At 52.5% G+C, this 25,452-nt stretch overlaps 1 protein-coding gene across 3 annotated transcripts; it reads left to right on the forward strand.

Moving 5' to 3' along the window:
• The first annotated feature begins 13,765 nt into the window (after positions 1–13,765).
• On the forward strand, positions 13,766–21,615 carry BBC3 (BCL2 binding component 3). Of its 3 annotated transcripts, none has more exons than XM_019752674.2 (4): positions 13,766–14,012; positions 16,645–16,933; positions 18,329–18,519; positions 20,506–21,615. In XM_019752674.2, exons 2-4 carry the CDS (start codon positions 16,660–16,662, stop codon positions 20,620–20,622), a joined length of 582 nt encoding a protein of 193 aa, XP_019608233.1. In that variant the 5' UTR covers positions 13,766–14,012; positions 16,645–16,659; the 3' UTR covers positions 20,623–21,615. The 3 variants fall into 3 exon arrangements, with proteins under 3 accessions (XP_019608233.1, XP_019608234.1, XP_074172300.1); XM_019752675.3 differs by lacking the exon at positions 13,766–14,012 and adding an exon at positions 14,507–14,629; XM_074316199.2 differs by lacking the exon at positions 13,766–14,012 and adding an exon at positions 14,647–16,292.
• The last annotated feature ends 3,837 nt before the right edge of the window (positions 21,616–25,452 follow it).

Here is a 25,452-nt window from a genome sequence, read left to right on the forward strand (position 1 = left end):
CGAGGGCTGCCTGACCTGGGAGAGGAGAGACAAGATCATGGACTCTGGAGCCCGGCTGCCTGGGTTCAGATCCCAGCTCTGCCACCTGAGCTGTGGGACCCTGGGGAATTCACTTAACTTCTCTGATCCTTAGCGTCTTCATCTGTAAAATGATAATAACAGTGCCCGCCATTGGGCTATGGGGGAGTAGGCAGGCTGAGTAATGGCTCCCAAAGATGTCCACGCCTTGATCCCTAGAACCTGTGAATGTCACTTTACATGGCAAAGGGGTCTTTGCAGATGTGATTAAGTTAAGGCTCTTGAGATGGGGAGATTATCCTGGACTCTCCTGGTGAGCCCAATGCAATCACAAGGGCCCTTATAAGGGGGATGCAGAGGGCGGTTTGACAGGGAAAAAGGCTGTGTGACACTGAAGCAAGATGCTATGCTCCTGGCCCTGAAGATGGAGGAAGGGCCCACAAGCTGAGGAATGCAAAGAACCCAGGTGGAAAAGAAGCTTGAAAAGGTTAGTAAACCGATTCTCCCAGAGTCTCCAGAAGAAACATGGCTCTGCCCACCCTTTGATTTTGGTCCAGTGAAACCGATTTTACACCTGACCCCCCAGAACTGTAAGAGAATGTGCATGTTTAACAGCAGCAAGAGGCACTTGGAACAGTGCCTGGCACACAGTAGGTGCATTAACAGTCACTGTTACTATTCCCTGAAACACACCTAGCTGAATAACCCTCATTGCCTACCGGCGACACGTCACAAATGTTTGCCAACTTTTTTGTTAAATGAATGCTCTCTTAATTTGCATTACAGCCTACAAGGTACTGTGTTTCCTTGAAAATAAGACTAGGTCTTATATTAATTTTTGCTCCAAAAGACGCAATAGGGTTTATGCTCAGGGGATGTCATCCTGAAAAATCATGCTAGGGTTTATTTTCCGGTTAGGTCTTATTTTCGGGGAAACACAGTAGGTGCCTATTTAGACCCATTTTACAGAGGGGAAAACAGGCTCAGTGAGGTTCCCCTCCCCAAGGTGTCACAGCTGTTAAGCCGCCGCATTTATGTCCTGGGGCTGCCATAACAAATTACCACAAACGGTGTGACTTAATACAGCAGAAATTTATTCTCCTGGAGTCCTGAAGTCTGATATCAAGGTGTTGGCAGGGTTGGTTCCTTCTGGAGGATTCTGAGAGAGAATCTGTTCCATGCCTCTCTCCTAGCTTCTAGTGGCTGCCAGCAATTCTTCACATTCCTTGGCTTGTTGACACATCACCCCAATCTGCTTCAGTCTTCTCTGTGTCTCTGTGTCTTCTCCTTTTCTGTCTCTTATAAGGACACCTGTTCCTGGATTTAGGGTCCTTTAACTACATCTGCAAAGACCCTTATTCCAAATAAGGTCACATTCTAAGGTTCCAGGTGGACATACCTTGGGGGCCACAATTCAACCCACTACAGTGGCAGAGCCAGGTTTGAACCCAGTCCCTGGGACACACCAACTTCCGTGTGCCTAGCCCTCAATCGAGTCCTTCAGACAGAAAGGGGCTGCCCAGGCCACAACAGAGCGAAGGTTGAGAAACCCCGCTGTAGCCACACAACAATATCTTTGGTTCCTTGAAGACAATATAGTCTCCATCTTGTCTGGGCCTTGGCATGGACTGTTTCTCCTGCTTGGAACACTCTTCTCAATCTCTTCCTCTAGTTAGGTCCTCCTCATCTTCCGGGCTCATCTTAGATGTTACCTCTTCCAGCAAGCCCTCTTTTACCCCAGGATAAGATAGGGGGTCCTCTTCCCAGCCCAGCCCATTCAGGGTCCTCACTGTCCAGGAACAAGTCTGTATCCTCCCAAACTCAACCCCTGTAGGGGCAGGGCTGGGGTTGTCTCTGTCACCACTGTGTCCCCAAAACTGCCCAGCACAGTGCCATGCACACAGTAGCCCTCAATACATACTGAACAACTAAAGCAACCTGGTCCTCACAGAGCCTTCACAGTCTCCCCCACCCATTAGACCAGCAGGTCCCAACCCCACAATTTCCCAAACACCCTGTATGACAAAAACTATTTTCATAACACCCCTTTTACTATCCTGAAATGAAATGCATAGCTAGTACATACTACCTGCACACATCATTTTAAAAAATCAATATAATAACCCAACCGTAACAAAAGAGAAATGAAAGTAATTTATAATAGAGTAAAATATATGTAAAAATGCATAAGTACAACTAGACTGGAAAACATAAAGAAATGGTCAAATGTTTCCACCTACTTATAATGAATGTGTTTGAGTATAAGAGAATTCAAAAAATTGCCAGTGGAATAGTGTGCATTCCCTTTCGTTATATTTGAGATTTTGAGAAAGGGCTGCGTGCGCGTGTGTGTGTGTGTGTGTGTGTGTGTGAACACAGCAGCTGAGACAGCAGACTGACACAAAACACTGTAGTGAAACACTTTGATGTGACTTTGATACCGGAAGTGGGGTTGCAGTGGGGACGTGATTATCAGAAATGGTGCAGAATCCCTAGTTGATTTCTGAACAAAAGAGTACGATTTTCTCTAGAAAGAAATAATTGAGTCCCTGGAAAATGCAGGCTGTATTATAACCATGCAAACAATATTTGGTATCTACCAACAATAGAATGTCTCGATTTAAAGAGACTAACACCATCAAGTGTTGACCAGGATGTGGAGCAGCCCGAACTCTCACCTACTGTTGGGGGTGGGGGATGTGAATGCTCCAATCACCTCAGAGAACGAGTTCTACTCCTGATCACACATGCGCAGACCCTATGAACCTGCCAATCCACTCTGAGAGTGGAAACACATGTGCATGTTCACTGAACAACATGTCAGGTACCAGAATGTCCATAGAAGCCTTAACTTAATAGCCCCTCTTATGGGCTGATTTGTATGCTCCCCCAAGTTCATATGTCGAAGTCCTAACCCTCCATACCTCAGCATGTGACTTTATTTGGACACAGGCCTTTTACAGGGAAATTAAGTGAAAATGAGGTTATTTGGGTGGGCCCTAATCCAGTATGACTGACACAACGTGTCCTTATAAGAGATTAGAACACAGACATGCACACAGAGAGAACCCCATGAGAATACAGGGAGAAGACGGCCATCTACAAGCAAAAGAAAGAGGCCTCAGAGGAAACCAACACTGCCAACACCTTGAACTTGGATTTTTAAGCCTCCAGAATTAGGAGAAAGTTCGTTTCTGTGTTTTAAGCCCCCCAGTCTGTGTTACTTTGTGATGGCAGCCCTACCAAATGAATACAGCCTCAAAGTGGAAACAACCAGAAGGCCCGTCAACATTAGAACAGATCGTCTCACTCTCTGTGGTGCCCTCACACCACAGAATACTATACAGCAATGAAAATGAACGGTCGCTACCTCCACACAACAACATGGGTGAGTCTCGCAAACATGATGCTGAGTGACAAAAGCCGGACAGGCACAAAGGAACACACCGCATAGTTCCATTTATATGAAGTTCTAGAACAGGCAAAACTAATCTCTGTTGTTAGAATTCAGGATCATGATTATCCAGGAAAAAAGTGACTCGAAGGGAGTTTGAGGGGAGGTCCTGGGGGGGCTTGTAAGGCTCTGTTTCTTCCCTGGGGTGCTGATTACATGGACTTTTCCACTTGGGATTTGTGGGTTTTGCAAAAGTATGTAAGTTATGCCTCCATTTAAACAACGTTTTGAAGAATTTTGAAAATGAAATTTGAAAAGTTCAAAAAATTATCATAAAAATACTTTGCGTGTATATGTAAAATGGAGTTAAACTCTAGCGTTAGTTCATAATTATCAAGTATCAGGCTATATGAAGATCTGGTAGGAAATTTGACAGCCAAGTAGGTCGACTTTCGTGTGCAAGTTTCCGATTCGTCACCAGAGGGCAGTGTGGCTCTCTCCCTGCCGTTTTAGACGCCAGACAAGCATTCGTTCAACAAATAGTCCTTGACCCATGAAAACCTACTTTGTGTCCGGCCTCCTCCTAGTTTTTAGATCTGTGAAATGGGAATTCAAATGTACAGCTGTGCTGGAGTCATGTCTCTGCCGCCATGGAGCTCACTATCTCCAAGATGAGACGTATCATAAACATCTACACAAAGGAATCTATAATAGGAGCGCTGTGAAGCAAAATAAGGCAGGATGAGGGGACAGAGATGGTCGGGGAAGGCTTCTCCAAGGAGATGACATTTGAGCAGAGACCAGAGTAAAACACGAGGACAAGCTAGGTGACTATGGGAGTGTCCCAGGTGGAGGAAGGGACTCTGGTGGCTCTATTCCCCAGTTATAAGGGGGACTTAGGCGGGCCTAGCCAGGCCCTATGGGAAACAAAGTGCAGCACATTCTCTGACGCAAGCAGCACAGGTCAAGGTATAGACAAGATAACCTCCTATGAACCTTGGGGGAGGCAGGGAGGCGACTGGGGGGTTCTGCCTAGAGGAGGCAGCATAAGACTCAAGCTTATAGGCCTCTCGGGATGACTGAATATTTGTTTTATCATGACTGCTTTAAGGTCCTGTCTGGCTTAAAGAGAGTCTGTACTCTCTTTCAGGGCTGGGGATACAGTGATAGACATTTCAAAAGCGTTTTCTACGTCTCAGCCTCCCTTTGTTACGTGCATTATCTCACCAACTCATCCCGTACTCTTCTTCCAATCTCCACTTTACAAAGCAGGACATCAAAAGCCAAGAGACGTTGTGAGCTGCCCAAGGTCACCTGTTCAGCTGGGATTTGAACCCAGAGGGGTCCTTCTGACTCCCAAGAGCCCACTATACCACCGCTATAATAAAGTATTATTATTACTAGTAGTATTGTGTTTGGCAAGGTGCTTAACTTTTCTGTGCTTCTATTTCTCCATGTGTAAATGGTGCTAACGATAGCATGTTGTGAGGATTAAATAGAATAACATAAGTGCTGAAAACAGTGCCAGACACACACTATATGTGTTTGCTATTATTGCTATTATCCATTGGATCCACAAATAGCTACTGAGCAAATTACGTAGACTACTTTCAAAATAAATGAATCAAAATAAATCCAGAATCCTACCACATCTCCCACCTCTACCTCCTGCCTATCAGGATAGTCATAGGGTTTAACGAGGTCAGGCACATAGTAGGTGCGCAGAATGTGAGTTGCCATCATCATCATTATCTCGGCCCTTATTGTTATTAGGTAGGTGCAAAAGTCATTGCGGTTTAAAAAGTTACAAATTGCAAAACCACAATTCCTTTTGCACCAACCTAATATCTCAGGCCAAAACCTGGAGCTCCCTATACTCCTCTCTTTTCCTTACACACACACCCAATGCCCCAGCCAATCCCATCGGCTCCACCTTTAATCTGATCCCAAAGCCTCCACTCTGGTCCAGTAGCCATCACACCATTCTTACTACAGTCACCTCCTCACTGGGTGGGCTCCCTGCTCGCTGCTCACAGACTGTTTCCCACTTGGCCGCCAGAGGGCACCTGATAGAACTAAATCAGCTTATATCCTTCCTCTACTCAGAACCCACCTGTGGCTCCCACCTCACTCAAAGTAAAAGCTAAGGTCCTGACCATGATCTAACCCCCTCTCATACCTGTCCTCCCATGCCTCCCCCTTTGCTCCCTCACCCCCAGCCCTTCCAGCTGCCCAGTAGCTTCTCACCATTCTGGACACTCCCGCTCTGGCCTCAGGACCTTTGCACCAACTCTTCCCTCAGTCTGGGGCACTCTTTGCTCCTTCACCTCCTTTGGGCCTTTACTCAACTATCACTTTCTCAGGAAAACCTTCCCTGGCCATCCTAGTGAATAAGATCACCCCCAACACTATCAAGCCCCCTTCCCTGCTTTCTTTTTCTACTTCAAGACTCATTTTGTATTGTTGCTTATGTTTTTCATTGTCCATCTCCCCCAGACCAGAGCATCAGACCCATGAAGACAGGGATGTTGTCTGTTTTGCTCACTGTTATCTCCCCAGTGCCTACAATATTGCCGGGCACAGCGGAGGCCCTGATAAGTCTTGAATGAATGAATGAATGAATGAATGACTATAAGAATAAATGACCACTGGCATCTTTGTGGTTACAAGTATCCCCTTCTCTCCCTATGGAATCCCAGAGGCTCCATTCACCACCTATGTGACCTTAGGTGGCGGACCTCAATTCTCTGACCTGTTTCCCAATTGTAAATGGGATTTTAAATAGTCTCTATCTCATGGGATTGTTGTGAGGATTAAATGGGTTCAGATTTACAGCATTCGTGAGTTGGTGACATCGTGAGTAGCAAAGGCGGACTGTTTTTGCGGAACTTGCGCTTCCCCCTTTCGCCGCTCGGGAGCAGCAGGCGCCCGACGGATTCGCCCGAACGGCTCGCGCGGGCTGAGGAGCGGGGGCAACTCCGGCAGAGGAAGCTGATGAAATCCAAGCCAACTCGCAGTGAGCTCATCCCGCCCGGGCGCCTCCGGAAGCCACGGGGCCGCCCGGCCTCCGCCTGGCCCGAGCGATAAAGCCCGGGTGCCGAACCAAGGCGGGAAGTCCTTCCTGAAGTCTGCCCTGCATGCTGCCAGAAGCCGGGGCCCGCGGGGAGGGGCGAGGATGAGTAGAGAGTTGGTCCTCTGACTGTCTACGCAGAAAGAAAAGTGAATTCTGAGGATGGCTGTGGGAGTGAGAGCCAGAGGAGATGGGGGAAGGAGGGAGGGAGAGACAGAGACAAGACGTGGGAGAGACAAAGGGAAGGAGAGACAAAGATAGGGAGGCTGAGGCAGAGGAGGGGGAGACAGCCCAGGAAAGTAAGTGGAGGGACAGAGATGGAGACAAACAGAAAGAGAGATGGGGGAGACAGAAAGAAAGAGACAAGGAGAGATAGAGATGGTGGAGACAGACAGTGAGAGACAGAGATGAGAGAGACAGAGATGGGACTTGGGACACAGAGACAGAGACAGAAGGACAGGGACACAGAAATAGGGAGAGACAAACGTGGGGAGACAGAGATGAAGAAAGAAACAGAGAGACCTAGCGAGTGGCAGAGATTGGGGAAGCAGAGGCAGAGGTGACGGAGATGGAGTCCAGGGCACAGAGCTGTAGGGACAGAGGTAATGTAGGGGAACCAATGGAGAGAGGGGGAGCCAAGGAGAGTCGCCCCGGGTTGGGGTCGCCTGCAGGGACGGGTCCTGCAGGAGACGGGTCGGGGTGGGCCCTGTGGGCCCCGCCCCCTCCCAGCCCCCCAGCCCTGCGGCCGCCGCGGCGGCGGCGGCGGCGGCGGCGGCAGAGTCCCGAGTTACCAAGTTACCGCAGGATTCGCGAGCTTCTCACTGGCGAGGCCGCAGCCAATCAGAGCGCAGCGCCGCTGTTCTCGGGCAGGAGCTTGGAGACGCGCGCACCTTCCCCCGACACCGGCGCAGCACGCTGCTGACACACAATCACAGTGGCTCACACACACACTGTCCCAGGGACACGCAGCATCGCCCCACACACACGCAACCACAGTGGCACAGTGACATACACACGGTCCCGGGAACACGCAGAGACTCAGCATCACACAGACACCCCAAATCTCAAGGACACAGACACAGTCCCAGGACACAGCACTGCCCAGACCCACAATCACAATGACACACAGCATTACCCTAACACAATCACACTGACACCCAGCATCGCCAAGAAATATGCAGTCTTGATGACTTAGTCCCTAGAACACACAGTATCAGTGACATACATGATCACAGTAGCACCCCCACAATCCCACAGCCAATTCATCCTGATACACACACAGTGACACACACAATCACTACAATGACACAATCATGTTGACTCACAACATTGCACAGACACACGAACTCATTAACTCGTACAGTCCCATGGACACACAACATTCCCCTGATAAACACAACCACAGTGACACACGTTTACAATGACACAGACAATCACAATGACACCCAGCATTGCAAGTTGCACATACTCTCAGTAATACATAGTCCCATAGACACAAAATTTCAGATACAATAACAGTTACACAATTCCACTATATACAGCCCTGTCCAGACACACACAATAGTGGCACACATACACATCTTCCCTATACACAGCAAACACACTATTATAGTGACACAACAAACATACCCACCACACACAACGTAACAATTCCATTGACACACGATGGCACATACAATTCCACAGATATGCAGCATTGTGCACACACACACAACCACTGTGGCACACACACGCAATCCCACTGACACACAGCATTGCACAGACACCCTCATAGTGACATAACCACACTGACACACAGCGTTATACTATGTACAACCAAGCTAACACAACAGTACAATGACACAACTTGTTCACAGACATTGCTGACAACACATCATTCTGACATGTATACAATCCCAGTGTTACACAAACACAATCACATGGACACATACTGTCTCACCCATGCACACCTGCACATTGCACATAACAGCACACTGACACAAACAACACATCGATACACCATCACACTCACACACAGGACACCAGAACATATACAATAGCACACTGACACACAATCACATAGTCTCAGCTTCTCCATGACACATGGGACAAATGTAGCATGCTGACACACACCACCATCCCACTGACACACAATCAACTGATACACAATAGCACACTGACAGTCACACTGCACACTGACACAACCATCACCTTCATGTGCCAATACCCTGACACCAGCACACTGACCCTGCAGACTTACAGAGGACTCTCCAGCATACAAACACTCAGTCACACAAATAATCCCCCATTCCTGCCCCTGTCCCAGTAAAATGTGTGTGATGTGGGATGATGGGGGAGGGGATGCTGAGTGGGCTTGTGTGTGTGTCTGTGTGTGTGTGTGTGTGTGTGTGTGTGTTTATGTCTCCCCCTTTCAGCCCTTCCCCGGGGGCGGGGCAAGCAGCAAACGCTGTTACCGGGTAAACTTCCCCGCCCCCCCCCAACGCGGCCATTAGTCAACCCCCCCCAGGATGATGTCATCGCCTCATTCTGGAGGCTGAGTAATCCTCGACTCCGCCCCCCCCAGGTACCACGGTAGGGGAGGGCCGCACCTGGGCTCGCCTGGGTCGGGAGCTGGGGGAGATTGGCTGCCTTGAGTCTGTCTCCCTGGGACAGAGGCTGAAGAATCATAGCCTCTCTGGAGTGGCCTGAGGGCTCACAAACGGTCCCTTGAGGCTCGGGGCTCACAGCCCCGGCTCCATTTCGGCCAACTAAAGGTGCTGTGTGGCTGGATCTTCCAGACCTAGGGTCCTGAGCATCCCAGGGTACCGGGACTGGGAAGGGGCCCCTTGGACCATTGTGAGGAGCTGGGTCACCTGTTCAAGTGTCTGGGGGTAGGGTCTGAGAGACTCAGGGCTTAGGCTCCAGGGTCCTTGGCACTATGAGGCCTGGGACCCCTGGTGTGGGTGGGGGTGTTGAGTGCCAGGGAGTAGAGGGAGTGGCTGTGGGGTCAGATGCCTGGGTCCTGGGAGATCAACAAGCTGGACCCTGGGGAAAAGGACTCAGGGGAGGGGAGTTGGGCTCTCTGGGCTGGGCAGGTGATCATCTGGATGCAATGGACACCTGAGGGTCTGGTGATTGCTGGTGGGGGGTATCTTCCTGTATCAATAGAGCCAGGGCTGAGATGCCCAGGGGCTCTGAGACATCTCAGGGCCTGGGGACTCAAAGGCATGAGTGCCGATTCCTGCTGCGGCGGAGTGCTGTCCTAACTTTCATAGCATCAGATAGGCCTGGGTCCCCTTCTAGGGGCACCCTCAGCTCTTGTTTCCTGGGGCTGGAAAACTAGCATATCCTGGGGGGAGGGGACTCATATCCTTGTTGTCATAGGAAAGGGAATGCCTGGGTTCTTTGGGGGAGGGGAGGGACATCCCTACTTTTATGGGGGGCTGAGTTCTTTTCTGGAGGATCCTCAGTTCCTGTTTTCAACAGACACGCAACCTGAATCCTTTTTTTTTTTTTTTGGGGGGGGGGGTCAACCAGCTCCTGTCTTCATAGGGTCAAGATGCCCAGTTCTTCTGGGAAGGGATCGCTGGGACCCTGTTTTCGCAAGGCTAACTCCAGCGTACCTTCCTGGAGGGAGGGACGGGATGCGCAGCCCCAGTTTTCAGCCCATCCCAAGTGCCCATCTTCGCCCGAAGAGGGCGGGGCGGAGGAGGGGGTCTGTCCATAGCCCGAGCCTCACCCCGGAGGGCCGCAGGCTTGCAGGCCGTGTGCCCGGCAGCTCCCCAGGGCCCGGCTCCCCGCCCCCCGCGCCGAGGGCTCCCCTAGATCCGGGCGGGCGGGCGGGCGCGGCGGCGGCCAATGAGCGCGCTCGCCGTCTCCGGGAGCCGGGCCGGCTCTGCCCGCCTGGCATTGGGCACGCGGTGGGCAGCGGCGGGCGGGGCCTGGGGGGTCCTCGCGCCTGGTTGGGCCAGGCTTGTTGCTGGGTAACGGGGCGGCGAGTTTCCCCTGGCAACGGCGGCGGGTACCGCTCACTGGCTGGCCGGGAAGGAGGGGGGGCGCGGGCGCAGGCAGGCCCCGCAGACCCCAGCAACAGCGCGCGGCCCCCGCCCCGCCGGGGAGCGGTAACCTTCACACGCGCCGGCCTCTCGGACCCTGCGGACGCCGGCGCCCCCGCCCAACCCCCACCGGCTCCGGTTCAGCCTCTAGGCCTGGGAGGCCGGTTGCACCGAGGGCACCCAGTATCCCGCCCCCACCACCATCACCACCAGCGCGAAAAGCCAGAACTGAAGCCCTGCAGTGAAAAGTTAAGTCCTTCCCAACTCCCTCTGGCCATGCTGACGAACCTACTTCCCGAGAATAGCAAACAAGAGATTGGGGAAGGTTGTGGGTCTGCAGTAAACTAGCTGGGACATTTATTTCTTTAACCAGCACTTCACACGGAGCCTACTTCTGCCGGATGCTGCTCTAAGTGACTTACAAATATGCACTCATTTAATCTCCACTTTTAATTTTGGGTCCTATGGTGATCCCCTTTGCACAGATGAGGAAACTGAGGCACAGAGTAGGGAAGCTACTTGCTCAAGGTCATCGTTTGAACCCAGGTAGCCTGGCTCCAGAGTCGGGGTGTTTTATCACTTCACTGTGCTGAATGTCCCTTTGAGAGGCATTAATATTCAAAATGAGAAACTGTGAAGTTCAAGGAAGGGAAACACACTAGTGGCTGGCCCGCGGGCCACGGTTTTGAAACTCCTGCCCCAACCTGGGGGTCTTAACTTAAAGTCCTTGTTTGGATTTTCAGAGAGTCAGTAGACCCCCCCCACACTGGTAGTAGTAATGCTAAATAACATGTATTAAGTACCCACCAGGCCTTAGTGCTTTATTTTTATTGACCTTCTCACTCTACAAAATCCTATGAGATAGGGCCCTTTACTGGCCAAACTCACAGATGAGGGGGAAATTGAGGCACAGAGACATGACCACTTGTCCAAGGTCACACAGCCAGTAGGCAGCAGAGCTAGGGGATTCTAACTCAGGTCATCTAGACCCAGAACCCTCTTTGGTGAACTCTGCCTGCAGGCTTTGAGGAGGATGGGCCACAGCTCTGGGTCTGGTTTGGAAAGATAGGATGCCATAATTTGGAACAGGATCTGGACTAAATAATGGGAAGGATCTTGACCGCTGACAGTGCTTATGGCCTGGTAGACTCTTGGCCCTCTCCTGCTCTCTGACACCCCTACCCACCAAGCTAGAGTCCTCCTGTCCTTCACATTCACTTTCTTCTCAGAAAATCATTCTAACACATCTGGCCTCCTGGTGTCCAGTCCTAAAATGGCAGCTTGAGGGCATGGATTGGTGAGTGAGGGCTACAGGCTGGACAGTGAGCTAGCCCAGGGCTGGGGCCTGCCTCTCTCCCAACTTCATCACTGCCAGGCATAGAGCAAACACTGACAATAACTAGTTATACGAGTGATAAATGCTAACATTTATTAGGTGCCTACTACATGTCAAACACTGCACTCAATGACTTCCATGCATGATCTCATTTAATAAATGTCTAAAGTGGCATTTCTTAAACACCTTTACACTCGGTCTTTAAAGTCAGAAATACGTGGGGTTTTTTTGTGTGTGTGTCCTGATATCTGTGAACTACATAGCAAATTTTTCAGAAAACAACATTTTCCTTTGCCTTTATGATTTTTAAAAATGATTTTCTATTTTGTATTTTTTTTCTAAGTCTGGTCAAGAGCCACCAAAATTGCAGTTAGAAGGAGCTGACAATAAAGGGACACAGGGAAGTATTCAGGGTAAAAGAAATGTTTTGAATTTTGATTTTGGTGGTTTACAATAGTCTACAATTGTCACACCTTGCCAAACTATAGACCTAAAAAGAATAAGTTTTATTGTGTGTAAATATATCTCAATAAATAAAAAAATAAGATCCATGAAAATGATTTTACAATCCATGATTTGCTCACAACACACAATTTGAAAAACACTAGAAGGAAGAAAAGAAGGGAGGGGGAATGAATGAATGAATGAGTGAATGAGGGAAGGAGGGAGGGAGTTGAATTCATTAATCTCCAATATTTAAAGTAGGGAGATTTCAGGTGAGGTCTAAGGATCTGGTACTGGAGGGAGCCGAGTTTGAGAGTCTGGACAAGCCCACCATTGCTCAAGACTGGCATTCCTTCTTGAGCAGCCCAGTGCTGGCACTCAGAGGTGACTCATCCTCTGGTGACTTGGTTTGGTTGGGGGTGTGACATAGAAGAAATGGAAGGTGCAGGTCAGACAGAGCCCCAGGGCACTAAGAGAAGAAACGATGGGTCACTAAGTCAGAGCTGGTGTGGTAGTGACAATGAGAAACTGAGAAAGGAAAAGGAAGTGAAACCCACGAGACAGTGAGAGTCAGTGCAGGGGCTGCCCGGGCATGTCCATGCCAGGTGCCGGGGCTTCCTTCTGGCCCTGGGTCCCCCATCAGATTTGTGGCAAGTGTGACCAGGTGTGCCTCCTCCGGAGTGTGACAGTTAGCAGGTACCTGTCACAGGTGTGACTTTGTGAACTGTGTGTTTCTTTTATGTCTGACTTGATCTATGTCTGTGAGAGTCAACTTCTGGCAGTTTTACTGTCAGCTGTGAACTGATGTGGCTGTGTTAGTGGGTGTCCCTGTGGGAGTGTCATCTAGATCAAGCTGTGTGTCCAGGTATCCCTGTGACAGGTGTCTCTGTGTGTGTGTACCTGCTCAGTGGGAATGTCATGAATTCAAACTCTGAGTTTTGGGGTCTGCATGGGCTCATCAGCGTGGGTGTCTGTGCATCTGTGTGTGTCCCTCTCACTGGGTCAGTCTGCGTGTTCCAGCAACGGTGTCAGTGAGTCAGTTTATGTGTTTGTGCCTGGGGGTGTGTGTATGTGAGTGTGTCCTCGCCCCGGTTCAAGGTTTGTATTTGTGTGACTGTGGCCGTGTGTCTGTGCGTTGGTTTGACCCCGTGGCCCTGTCAACACGTGACTTTGTATACTGCGCTCCAGGGATGTGTGTCTGTGGGTCCCAGTCAGTGTGTCAGTGTGTCAGTGTATGTGTCCGGCTGTCCTGTGTCGCCCCGGGCCAGGCCCCGCCCCGCCCAGGCTGCAGGGAAACCCCCCGCACTGAGGTAGGGGGCGCGGCGAGCGCCAGCAAGTCCCGACTTGTCCAAGGAGGGGGGCGGGGCCGTGGCGTCACTCGGGGGCGGGGCGTGGGACCCGCTGGGCGGGGGCGGGGCGGGGCGGGGCGGGGCCGCAGCCGAGCGGGCCCAGGATCCGCCGGGCGGCCTGAGACGCGGCGCGAGCCACATGCGAGCGGGCGCTTGGCGGTTGCAGCCACAAAATCAGCAGCGGCGGCCACGACGCGGACGCGCCTGCGGGCCGAGCAGCAGCAGCAGCCACAGCGACAGCAGCAGCCACTGCAGTTAGAGCAGCAGCAGCAGTCGCCGCAGCGTGCGGCGCTCGGCGGGCGCGTCCTCCTGAAGGAAGCCGCCCGCCCCCTATCACCACCCCCTCCGGCGTGTTCATGCCCCCGGGGTGAGTGTGCGCACCCCGAGTCCCCGCCGGCCGCGATTGGCCAGGCCGGGTGGGCTCCCTGGAGGAGGTGGCGGGAGTACACGCGGAGAGCAATGGGGGCGCGCTGCATCCTCACTTCATGCCTCCCTCTCTCCCCGCCCTCTACCTTCATGAAGGACCCTGGGCTGGGGTCTCTGGGCTAGAGGCACTAAGGGTCCGGGAGCGCAGGTGCCTCAGCGGTCTGGCGGGTTTGTTTACAAACAATGGGGTGCGGGCTCGGCAGCGCCCCCTGGCGGCCAGTGCGGCCCCGGGGAAGTGAGTCGACCCCGACTGCCCCGGCCCCCGCAGTCCGGGAGGGGCGGGGGGGGTACGGCAAGGAGGGGCGGCCACACCCCAGGCGCGCGCCCGCTGGGGGCGGCGACAGGGGGCGGCTTGCGGGCCGCGTAGTCTGCGGCTCCTGCGGGCGGGGGCTGCGCCCCAGCAACAGCCGGTTATTGGCCCCGCTCTCGCCTGGCGGGCGGGGCGGGCGCACGTGGCGGCGGCGGGGTGGGGGGGCTGTGACAGCGCAGGGGGGGTGTCTGGCCCCGCCGTGGGAGCGCGCGTGTGCGGGGTTGTGGATCTGCAGGTGTCTCGCCTGGGTGTGTGCGTGTGTCTGGCTCCGAGTTTGTGCTGGGGTCCGCAGGGAGTGGTGGTGTCCGTCCAGGGGAATGTTGGGGCTGTGGCCCGTTGGGGTGTGCGTGAGTCCCTCTGTGTATTTGTATGGGGTGCTGTCTGTGTCTGCCCTGCTTGAAGGGTGGGGGCTCTGTTTATGTGTGGTGTACCTGTGTGTGTGTTCTCTGTGAGAGTTGTCAAGAGTGTGCTCTTTGGCGGTGATTCTGTGGGTCTGTGTTGCCTGCATGTGCTAGTGTGTGGTTGTTATGTGTTTGTGTGTTGCTTGAGTGAGCTGTGTTTGTGTGTTTATATGTGTGTCTTGCACGATGTGCTGTGTTTGTGTGCTTGTGTGTCTTGCCTGTGTGGACTGTCTCTGACTATATCTCCAGGGCATGTGTCTCAGCTAAGCGTTTGTGATGGTGTCTGCTGAATGCCCATGTCTGTTTTTCTGTCCAGGTGTCTGTGTGAGTTCTGCCTGGTGTATGTATGTGTGTGTGTGGTGGGGGGTGTTTCCGTCTGTGTTTGGCTTGTGTGTCTGGCATCGGTGTCTGGAATTGAGGACCGCGTCTCTGTAGGGTCTGTGCAGTACTGTCAGTGGGTGTTGCTGGCAGCCTCTTGCATGGGGCTGTGTCTGAGCCTGTGTGTGTGTGTGTGTGTGTGTGTGTGTGTGTGTGTGTTGGGTCTGAGGGGCTTGTCTCCACGATCGGCTGGCTCATGTGTGTCATGTGGGCTGCGTGTGTGTAGTGTTTATGTCAGTCACGTGAGACCAGTGTTTTCTGTGGGTGCTTTAGGTGTGCGTGCTGCCAGGGCTGTGTGGGTTTAGAGTTAGCTGGTGTGTGTGTCCGGGGCTGACAGTTGGTGATGGTGTTTTGAGGTTGGGGGAGGAGGATGGGTTGACGACTGCTGTTCTACTGTTGTGTCTGTGTGTTGTTGCCGGCATGTGTGGTAATGCTTCTGGGTCCGATGACATGTGTCTGTGTATGCCTGATTTACATGTATCCTGGGGTCTGAGAGTTGGTGACAAGTGGGTGTGTGTCTGGGATGTCTGTTTTGTGTTGATATGTGCATGAGTCCTGAGGTGTGTACGCCTTATCTCTTGGGTGTGTGTGGGGGGAGGGGCATATTTGAGAAGTGTGGCAGTGCCTATTTAGTGTGTTTCTGTCTGTGCTTGTGTTTGCTGCATTGTGTGTGTGTCTGTGCATATCAACAGTGGGTCAGCGTGTGAGATTTTGACAGTTTGTATATGTGTGGATGGAGGGGATGGGTTGTGCAAGACAGTATGCATTGTGTATATAGCTCTTCCCATGGTTTATGAGTATGTCCACGTTTTGGTCTGTGTGTGTGTGTGTGTGTGTGTGTGTGTGTGTCCTGCGTACTGAGTAGCAGGGTCTGACACTGGGACCATCTCAGTATTTCTGTGCAAATGGGAGATGAGGTGGGAGGTCAGGCTGGCCAGACCTGCCTGAGTCCTTATGCGTGTGTTGTGTACGCTTCACACACACCCTCAAGTCTTACCCATTTGGGTCTTGCATGTGTCCTCGTGTGTGTTGAGGGAGCCGTCACAGTGCCTGGCTGCCCTCCGTGTGTGCCCATCACTGTGTCCCAGAAGTTAACCCCACCAGTCCATGTCCTGTGTGAGCCCCTGGATGGGTGAGTTTGTGTTGTGGGGCTGTCACCCTTAGACACACAGACACCTGACAAACCCCTGGGTCCTGTGTGAGCCCTTGTACTTGCTGTGAGAGCGAGCCGTCCTGTGCCTCCCTGACCCTCATGTGTGCCCATCACCATGTGCAGCCCTAGGTGGGTGTGTGTCTTGTGTGGCCATATTAGGCATCCACAGTCCCCTCCATTTGGGCCCTTGTGTGCTATGGTGGTTGCCATCACTGCCCCCAGGTGTGCTCATCGCTGTGTGCGAGAGGGGGTCACCGTAAGGTGTGTATGTTGTGGGGCCGTGGTGCCCCTTGCACTTGCTGGCTGACAGCACCCCTCTCCTGTCCCGCAGGCCCCAGGGAGCGCCATGGCCCGAGCACGCCAGGAGGGCAGCTCCCCGGAGCCCGTAGAGGGCCTGGCCCGCGACGGCCCGCGCCCCTTCCCACTCAGCCGCCTGGTGCCCTCGGCTGTGTCCTGCGGCCTCTGCGAGCCAGGCCTGCCCGCTGCCCCCGCCGCCCCTGCCCTGTTGCCAGCTGCCTACCTCTGCGCCCCCACGGCCCCGCCCACCGTCACCTCCACCCTGGGGGGCCCCCGCTGGCCTGGGGGTCCCCGCAGCCGGCCCCGAGGCCCGCGCCCCGACGGTAAGTGCTGCCCCACACCAGGGATGATGGGAGCCAGGAGCGAGAGAGACAGAGGAACTGGCGAAGTGGGAGCGGGTGGGGGGAGGTGGCGAGCCGGCCGGGCCACAGGGAGGGTGTGGCCAGTGTGGTCTTTGTGTTGCAAGAAGCAGGAAGACGGAGTGGGAGGCTGGGGGTGGGGGAGGCCAAGCGGGAAGTCCCTCCTGGAATCTGACTGCAGTCCTCGAGTTGCTGCCCAGGGCCTTTTCCGGGCCTGGGGCAACAGCTGTTTCCCAGCCCCTCTCCCCTAGTCTGGGTCCCTTGAGCTCCGTTGAGGATTGTAGTAGGAGAGAGTGTGGGGAGTGCGGGAGGGCGGTCACTTCAGGACTTTGGGGAGGGTCGAGGGTGGTCTTTCGCCTTTATCTTCGTCTCTTTGGCCAGGGCCGGCCCTCTGCGCAGTCCGGGAGGAGGAACGATGGGGGAGGGGCCATTATGTTGGGAAAGTTGGGGGGGTGAGTCTTGGGGAGGGAAGGGTTAAAGGTCCCCCTGCCTGATGGGCCGTTAACCCTGTGGTGCCCGGTAGCCCCATCCCAGCCAGCACACTCGGTGGCAGGGAGACTGTCCCGGTTTCCCTCTCCAGCCCCACCCCGTCCCTGGAGCCCAGGAAAGCTCAGAGAGTAAACTTCCTTGGCTCAGTTCCCTGGCAGTCGGGCAAGAAGGGACCCGATTTCAAGACCAGAGTCCAGGTGTGGAAATTGGGGTCTGATTTTCGGCCTTAGGGATCTCTTAGGCTAGGACCTGGGGTGACCAGAGGGAGGAAGAGACGTCAGAGGCGCTCAGAAGGGGGTGGGGCAGGAAGGCATCTCCCGCATCCCAGCCCCCCCAGGCCCGTGCCCTGAGGCAGCCAGTCTGGCCTTCTGGTCTCCAGGCCCCTGCCACATCCGGGGGTGTGGCTTCACTGTGGTTGGACAAGAGAGGGCAGGAGACCTGAGGCTTGTGACTCTGGGTGTAGTCAGTGGTTGTATCCCTGTGTGACCTTGGGCCACTTCTTTAGGGTGGGCCTCAGTTTCTCCATCTGTTAAATGGGGCAGGCAAAATTTGGCCCCGTTATGGAATAGAGGTACTTAGGTCAGATAAGAGGAAGGCCCTTCATACTAACGGGTAGTGGGCTGGTAGCTGGCTAGACAGGTGACCCCAGAAAGGCCACCCCAGGACCTCTACCTTTCTGGTGCCTGGGGAGTAGGAGCTGACAAATCTGGCTCTAAGAGGGGAAAACGGAATCGCTAGAAATGAGACCGGGAACAGAGAAATCAGGCGGCTGGAAAAGGGAGAAGCAGGCCCTGGCCAACTGGTCCCTTGGGGACACCTCAGGGCCTTAGAGGGGTCATGGTGCTGACCACACCCCTCGGCTTTTCCCAGGTCCTCAGCCGTCACTCTCACCCGCGGAACAGCACCTGGAATCGCCGGTGCCCAGCGCCCCGGGTGCCCTGGCGGGCGGCCCCACCCACGCAGCCCCGGGAGTCCGGGGGGAGGAGGAGCAGTGGGCCCGAGAGATCGGGGCCCAGCTGCGGCGAATGGCGGACGACCTCGACGCACTGTACGAGCGGCGGGTGAGTGCTGGGGGAGGGGTAGACGGCAGGTGGGACTTCCCGCCGGGGAGGGGGCTGCGGGCGGCCCCGCCAGATGTGCGGCAGCTGCTGCCCTGCGCGGCGGGGTCGCGCCGGGGACAGGCAGGTGGGAGGGGCGGCGTGGCCGCCGAGCAGCCGAAGGGCCCGCGCTGGCGCGGCCCAGGCTCGGGCGAGGGCCGGGGCTGGGGCTACCTTGAGCGATGCGGCGCGCCCGGGCCCGCGGCCGCGGGGACTGAGGGCGGCGCTCGGCAGTGCAGCTCATATATCCCGGGCTATTTATAGCTGGTGAGTCAGCAGCGGCGGCGCGACCGCGCCCGCCCGCGCGGCCCGCAGCGCGCCACACTGCTTCCCGGGCCGGCCGGGGGCGGGGCTTGGAGCCCCGCCCCGAGGAAGGCCCGGCCCCCAAACCCACAGCTCCGCCTCTGATTAAAACAAAATATTTGAAGCCGCCAGCAGAGAATAGAGAATAACAAACATCAGGGCACCCACCGCCCAGCTCTGTCCAAGCTGAACATGACACCCACACTGCTTGCTTATTCAAAGAAAAACAAAAACCGGATGTTGTGAAGCCCCTTGTTCTCTCTGACTCCCTCCTGTTCCCTCTTCCCAAGGAAACCTCTCAAGTTGGCCTGTTCCATTCTTCTGCAGGTGTTGCTTCTTTTACTCCATATTTGCCAGGCCAAACAATGCTTAGGCCTGTGGGGCGTTTTGGGCGCTGCATACATGAAACAGTGTATGTTCCTCTCCAAACGTGACCCCCTCAGTTTATGCTTGAGATTCATCCATATGGGCAGAGGAGCTTTGGTTTATTCATTTTCACTGCCACATAGCATTCTATCGGGTCAACATACAGTACCCATGTTCATTTTTCTCATTGATGGATCTTTAGGATTTAAAAAATGTCTCAAATTTTATTTGTTGGCTTTTTCTGTTTGGCTTTTCCAAATAATGCACATCTTGAGTGTGCACTCCTGTGTGTTCCCAAAATAGATACCTGGGTGGTCTGCCTGCCCCTCAGCCTGACTAGATGATTGTTGGCTTGTTCACCAAGGTGGCTGTGCCAGGTGGTACCCAGAAACAGTGTAACGATGGCAGACTTTTTAACTTATGCCAATCTGATGGGTCCCCTTTGCTCCTCCTGGCTGCAAGAGTTGGTGGGGAGTGATGAGTAGGCAGGGGCTGGTACCAGGCAACCACCCCAGGCACTGAGTAGGATCATTAGGATGGTTTTTCCCACCTTGTTCTCATCTGTAAGATGGGTTTGTCATTCCCATCTTGGGGATAGATTAGGTGGACCCCCTCTTATTAAATAAGCACAGAGCCTGACCATGCACTCAGTGTGGGGCTGGGAGAGTGCTACACCTTACCTTTCATTTTCACTGGTGCGAGTCTTCTTGAGTTTAGCTTTCTTTGTGCCTGCTTTCCTAGCACTTTGGAGCTGAGAGGGTCCTAGAGGCCACCCCAAGGTTTCATCTTGCCACTGGAGAGAAGGCCGGGGTTAACTTTGTGTAGACATACATCTGTGCAGCCTCAGCGCAGATGGTGAACTGTTCCCATTCTCCTCCTTCCACAGATTGTTCTAGAATCACTGAGACTATGGGCTCCTTGCTCCCTTCTTTCTGTCTCGTCAGCCTCTTAGGGAAGGGCAGGATGGTCTGCAATCCAGCCCTAGCCATCAGCCCCATGTGACTTTGACTGGGTGACTTTCTCATCTAGAAACCAGAGATGAGATAGATCACAGCTAATATGCACTGAGGACTCTGTCCTCCTCTGAGGTGTCATTGGCCTCGGTGGGCAGAGGAACTGGGATTTAGACCCCATTAGCAATAAGAGCACCTACTTCAGAGGGTTGGTTGAGGGTGTAGCTCACTCTTAGGACCATGCCTCGCTCCTCACTGCCTTTGGAGCTGACCACCGATGTGCCTGTCACAAGCCTGCTCTGACTTCCTTTCTCTTCTCTTTCCCTAGAGACAAGAGGAGCAGCAGCGACACCGCCCCTCGCCCTGGAGGGTCCTGTACAATCTGATCATGGGACTACTGCCCTTACCCAGGGGCCGTGGAGCCCCCGAGATGGAGCCCAATTAGGTGCCTGCACCCGCACGGTGGACGTCAGGGACTTGGGGGGCAGGACCCTCCCACCTCCTGACGCCCTGGCCAGCGCGGGGGACATTTTCTGCACCATGTAGCATACTGGACTACCAGCCCTGCCTGTCCCAGGGGCGGGCCAGGGCAGCCACTCCAGACCCAGCCCCGGCCTAGCCTGGGGTGCACTGATGGAGATGTGGACTCCTGGGTCCCTGGCTGAGAAGCCAGGAGAGAGAGGGCTGACGGACTCGGACTCAGCGTCTGAAGGCGGCGGTGACCGAGGGGGTGGGGACTGAGCCACCCGCCTCTGCCGCCCACCACCATCTCAGGAAAGGCTGCTGGTGCTGGCTGCCCGTTCCAGCTGCAGGGGGGACACTGGGAGAGTCTCCCTCCCAGTGCTCCTTCACTTTGGGCCTGGCCTCATCAGGCCCCTGGTGCTTCCCCCCCTCCTCCTGGGGAGGGGGCCCGTGAAGAACAAATGAGCCAAACGTGACCACTAGCCTCCTGGAGCCAGAGAATGGGGTGCGTCTGATGGCTGCCCCAGCCCAGTGCCCAGCCATCTCCCCTGAGCCAGCCGGCGGGTGGTGGGTATGCCTGCCTCACCTTCATCTGGGGGTGGCCAGGAGGGGCCCAGACTGTGAATCCTGTGCTCTGCCCGTGACCACCCCCTGCCCCCATCAATCCCATTGCATAGGTTTAGAGAGAGCACGTGTGACCACTGGCATTCATTTGGGGGGTGGGATATTTTGGTGGAAACCGCCCCAGCCTTAGTCCCCAGGGCGAAGCGCTGGGGGGAAGATGGGGAGTCAGGGAGGGAGGGAATCTCAGAAGAGGGAGGAGTCTGGGAGCGGGGAGGGATGGCCCAGCCTGTAAAATACTGTATATGCGCTGCTGTAGATACCGGAATGAATTTTCTGTACATGTTTGGTTAATTTTTTTTGTACATGATTTTTGTATGTTTCCTTTTCAATAAAATCAGATTGGAACAGTGGATATTATTTCGGTTCTCCTTTCCCGCTGCGTGGCCTGGTCAGAGCATCCTGACCCGTCTGGGTCCAGGGGGCACACCTGGGTGTCTGCAGCTGTTCCTAAAGGAAGGCTGAGGAGCCACTGACTGCGTGTGGCCAGCCGTCATGCATCCTTACTGAACGCCCATTCAAAGCAAAACCCCATGAGGGTGGGCGTTCTGGTGCTTCATTCTCATTTTTTCCCCCAACTGGATAAAGTATGAATGGCCTGTAACTTACATGCAGAAGCACCACCTTGAGGACTCTTGAGGAATGTGCCAGTAATGAGATGGACCTTGACCCTGTCCTCAGGGAGGCATGAGGTGACATCTGGGAGAGCACCTCGAGCTAGGCTTTACCTACCGTGCTTCCTCGAAAATAAGACCTAGCTGGACAATCAGCTCTTAATATAAAAGACCTGGTATTATTTTACTGTAAGACCCGGTCTTACATAATATAAGACCGGGCCTTATATTAATTTTTGCACCAAAAGATGCATTAGAGCTGATTGTCCGGCTAGGTCTTATTTTCAGGGAAACGGTACGTAGCTGTCCTAAGGCCTAGCACACTGCGCCTGGCTTAAAGAGCTGGTGTTGAATAAATGTAACAAGGGGGCTCCCACCATTACCTTCCTGAAATCAGGGCAACTGGCCAAATGCTTTGCTTGTGTCTCCTCCCAAATAGGCAGACGGGGGTTCAAATCCCAGCTCTGCCCCTTCCTTCTGTCCACTGAAAAAGAGGAAGTTCAGGGGAAGTGGCCCTTTTAAAAGGCCAGGGCCAGGTTAAGGGAACCATCACTTTGGAGAGGCATTTGGCAAAACCCCGTCAAGCTGAGGTTGAACATACCTATGCCAGCAACAGCCATCCTGGGTATCTCCCTTATAAGTGGATGTGCACAGGTGTCCGAGAATTGGCAACACACAAAACCAACCATCTAAGTATCCACTAGCAGTCAAAAGGGTAAATTGAGTGCTTGTCATACAACAGAAAACTCGACAGCAGTTAACTCGAATGAACTAGAACCCTATCCATGTGAATAAACAAATAACAGGATGTCAAAAAAGCAAGTGGCAAAATGACGACTGGGTACCTGGGTGTTTAATTATTGTATGTTTCTTCATGCTTAAGTACTGGTGCGCCGGCCCAAGGGTGGGTGGTGGCATAGTCACACACGCAGCTGTCTGTCCAGGCACCTCCCCTTTCCAGTAACAGTTCATGGAATTATCCATATAGCTGGATTAGGTCTATCGATTTATTATTGTAACTGCCACTGCTCGGGTCCCCCAAGCCTCTCCACACCCATCATTCTATGCTATAGTTGTCATATGGATTACGTCTACACCCATGGCAAACTCCACAAGACAATGTCAGAACTTTTGCTTTAGTCATGTATTTCAAAGAAATTAAGAGGAAAAGTCTCTGAAAAGAATTTCCCCATCTACGGTATTCACCAATTCCAGTGCTCTTCAATGCGTCCTGAAGTCCCAAGTTTCTCCTGTGACAATTTCCCATAAGCCTGAAGAATTTTATTAGCATTTCTCATAGTGTATTTTTGCTGCAGACAAATTCTCTTAGTTTTCTTTTATCTGAAAATACCGATTTTCACTGGTTATAGAATTCTGGGATTGACTGTTTGCTTTCAGCATTTTAAAGATGTTTCACTGTCTCCTGGCCTCCATCATTTCTGAGGAGAAATCTAGGATCATTTGAATCATAGTGCTGTTTGTAATGTGTTTTTGTCAGGCTGCTTTCAAATTTTTCTTCATTTTTGATTTTCATACTGACTATAGTATGTCCAGGCCCCGTTTTCTTCATATTTATCCTGTTTGGGAGTCACTGAGCTTTTCAAGTCTGTAAACTTACATCTTTCACCAAATTTCAGTTTTGGGCCATTATTTACTCAAACATTTTTTTCCCCATTCTCTCTCCTTCCTTTCTGGGACTCCAATGCAACATATTATCAGACCTCCTGACGGTGTCCCACAAGCTCTCGTTATTTAAAATAGTTTTTCCTTTATAGACTGGATAATTTCTATTAACCCACTGCCAGTTCCCACAATTTCTCCATCATCTTCATGCTATTACATTAGGTCTATCAGTGAGTTTTAAAATTGCACGCATTATATTTTTCAGTTCCAGAACGTCCTTTCAATTCTTTAACATTTTCTATTTCTCTGCTGAGACTTCCTATTTTTCACATCACACGTATATTTACCTCAATGAGGTAAAATCCTTGTCTGTTAATTCCAACACTTGGGTTCTCGATTATCTTGTCTTCTCCTTTCAGAATGGGTCACATTTCCCTGATTCCATGTATATTAGGTAATTTTGGATTGTATCCTGGCTATTATGAAGGTTATGGTGTAGACATTCTGGATTCTGTTATATCCTCCAAAGGATGGACTGTTTTTTAGGGGATATTTGTTAGAAACTGCTGCAGTGGGTGACAGCTCAAATCCAGTTCACTTCTGTCCTGCTGAGTCTGCCACACACATTCATAGTCCGATGGTCAGCAAGAGTTTATACACGTACCTTGGGGTTTCCCTTCACTGGTGCTCTTTTCCAGGAGCTGTGGTTAACCTGGCTCTGTCCTCTGGTTCTTCAGGCCAGTAAGACAGCTGGTTTCCTACCTGAGTTTTAGTGGCCTGGCACGCTGCCTCAGGCTAACATGGTAGGGAAAAACAAAACATGCAAGCACCAGAAAACTCACCCTGTGCTGGGCTCTTCTTGCAACTTTCAACTCCCCTCCAAATCCACCTGCCTTTGTTCACTCTCTAGGGCCTTCCAGTAGCTGTTTTTTGGTAGCATTTTTTTGTTGTGTTTTGTCTAGAATTATTTTGTCTGTTAGAAACTTACCCCCCCACACACAAGAAACAGAACTTCTGTATCTTCTTTTGAATAGAACCAAACCTATCATTTTTTAGGACTGAAAGTGGGGAACCCCATGCCACCATCCAGGTTAGATGAAAAGCGGAGACCCAGGGACAGTCAAAGCTAGAGGCCACATTTTGTTAGCCCAGTCCAAAGGGCTCCTAGAAAAACAAAGGAGGGATCTCTTGTTCAGAGGGAAAGGAACACCTAACTGGTCTATGGGGCCTTTTCCCTTGGAATCAAGGTGCCAAGCGGTCCTGCAACCTGGCAGAGGTTCAGAGGACCTGGCAAGGAGGCCCTCAGCTAAACCATTGCCACTTGCAAACTGCGCAATCTCCAGCAAGCTAACTCCAAACTTGACCCGGCACACTTCACCCACGTCCAAATACTCTCACCCTGCAATGGTTGCTGCTGGAAAGGGAAGATTTCCTTTTCATTGTTTATAAATTTGCCCTTCCTTAAAAAATGCAACTGCATTATCTTTGTAAACCTTTCAGTTCTGTACTACACACATGTACTTTCTATCCAAACAACAAAGGAAAGGTCTGGTGCTACCACCCTATAGCCTGTGGAATCACCATCTCAAATGCACTTACTGTAACCTGAGCATTTGGCTTTGGGTGTCTTTCCCAAGTATGTACAAAGGAAACAGGCTCAGTATCACTCAACAACAGACTGATTAAATGGTTTATGGCTCATCTGTGGTTTTGGAATTTGATGAGTGATGCACTGGCAGTCTCTAAGACATAGTGAGAAAAAGCAAGTTGTAGAAAGTTATTTACAAATATGCACAATACCATGTTTTCCCGAAAATAAGACGTAACCGGAAAATAAACCCTAGCATGATTTTTCAGGATGGCATCATCTGAACATAAGCCCTAATGTGTCTTTTGGAGCAAAAATTAGTATAAGACCCGGTCTTATTTTTGGGGAAACATGGTAGCAGCTGACA

Source organism: Rhinolophus sinicus, chromosome 8 (genome assembly GCF_057876585.1).
Source record: "Rhinolophus sinicus isolate RSI-liver-muscle chromosome 8, RSI-T2T, whole genome shotgun sequence".
NCBI lineage: Eukaryota > Metazoa > Chordata > Mammalia > Chiroptera > Rhinolophidae > Rhinolophus > Rhinolophus sinicus.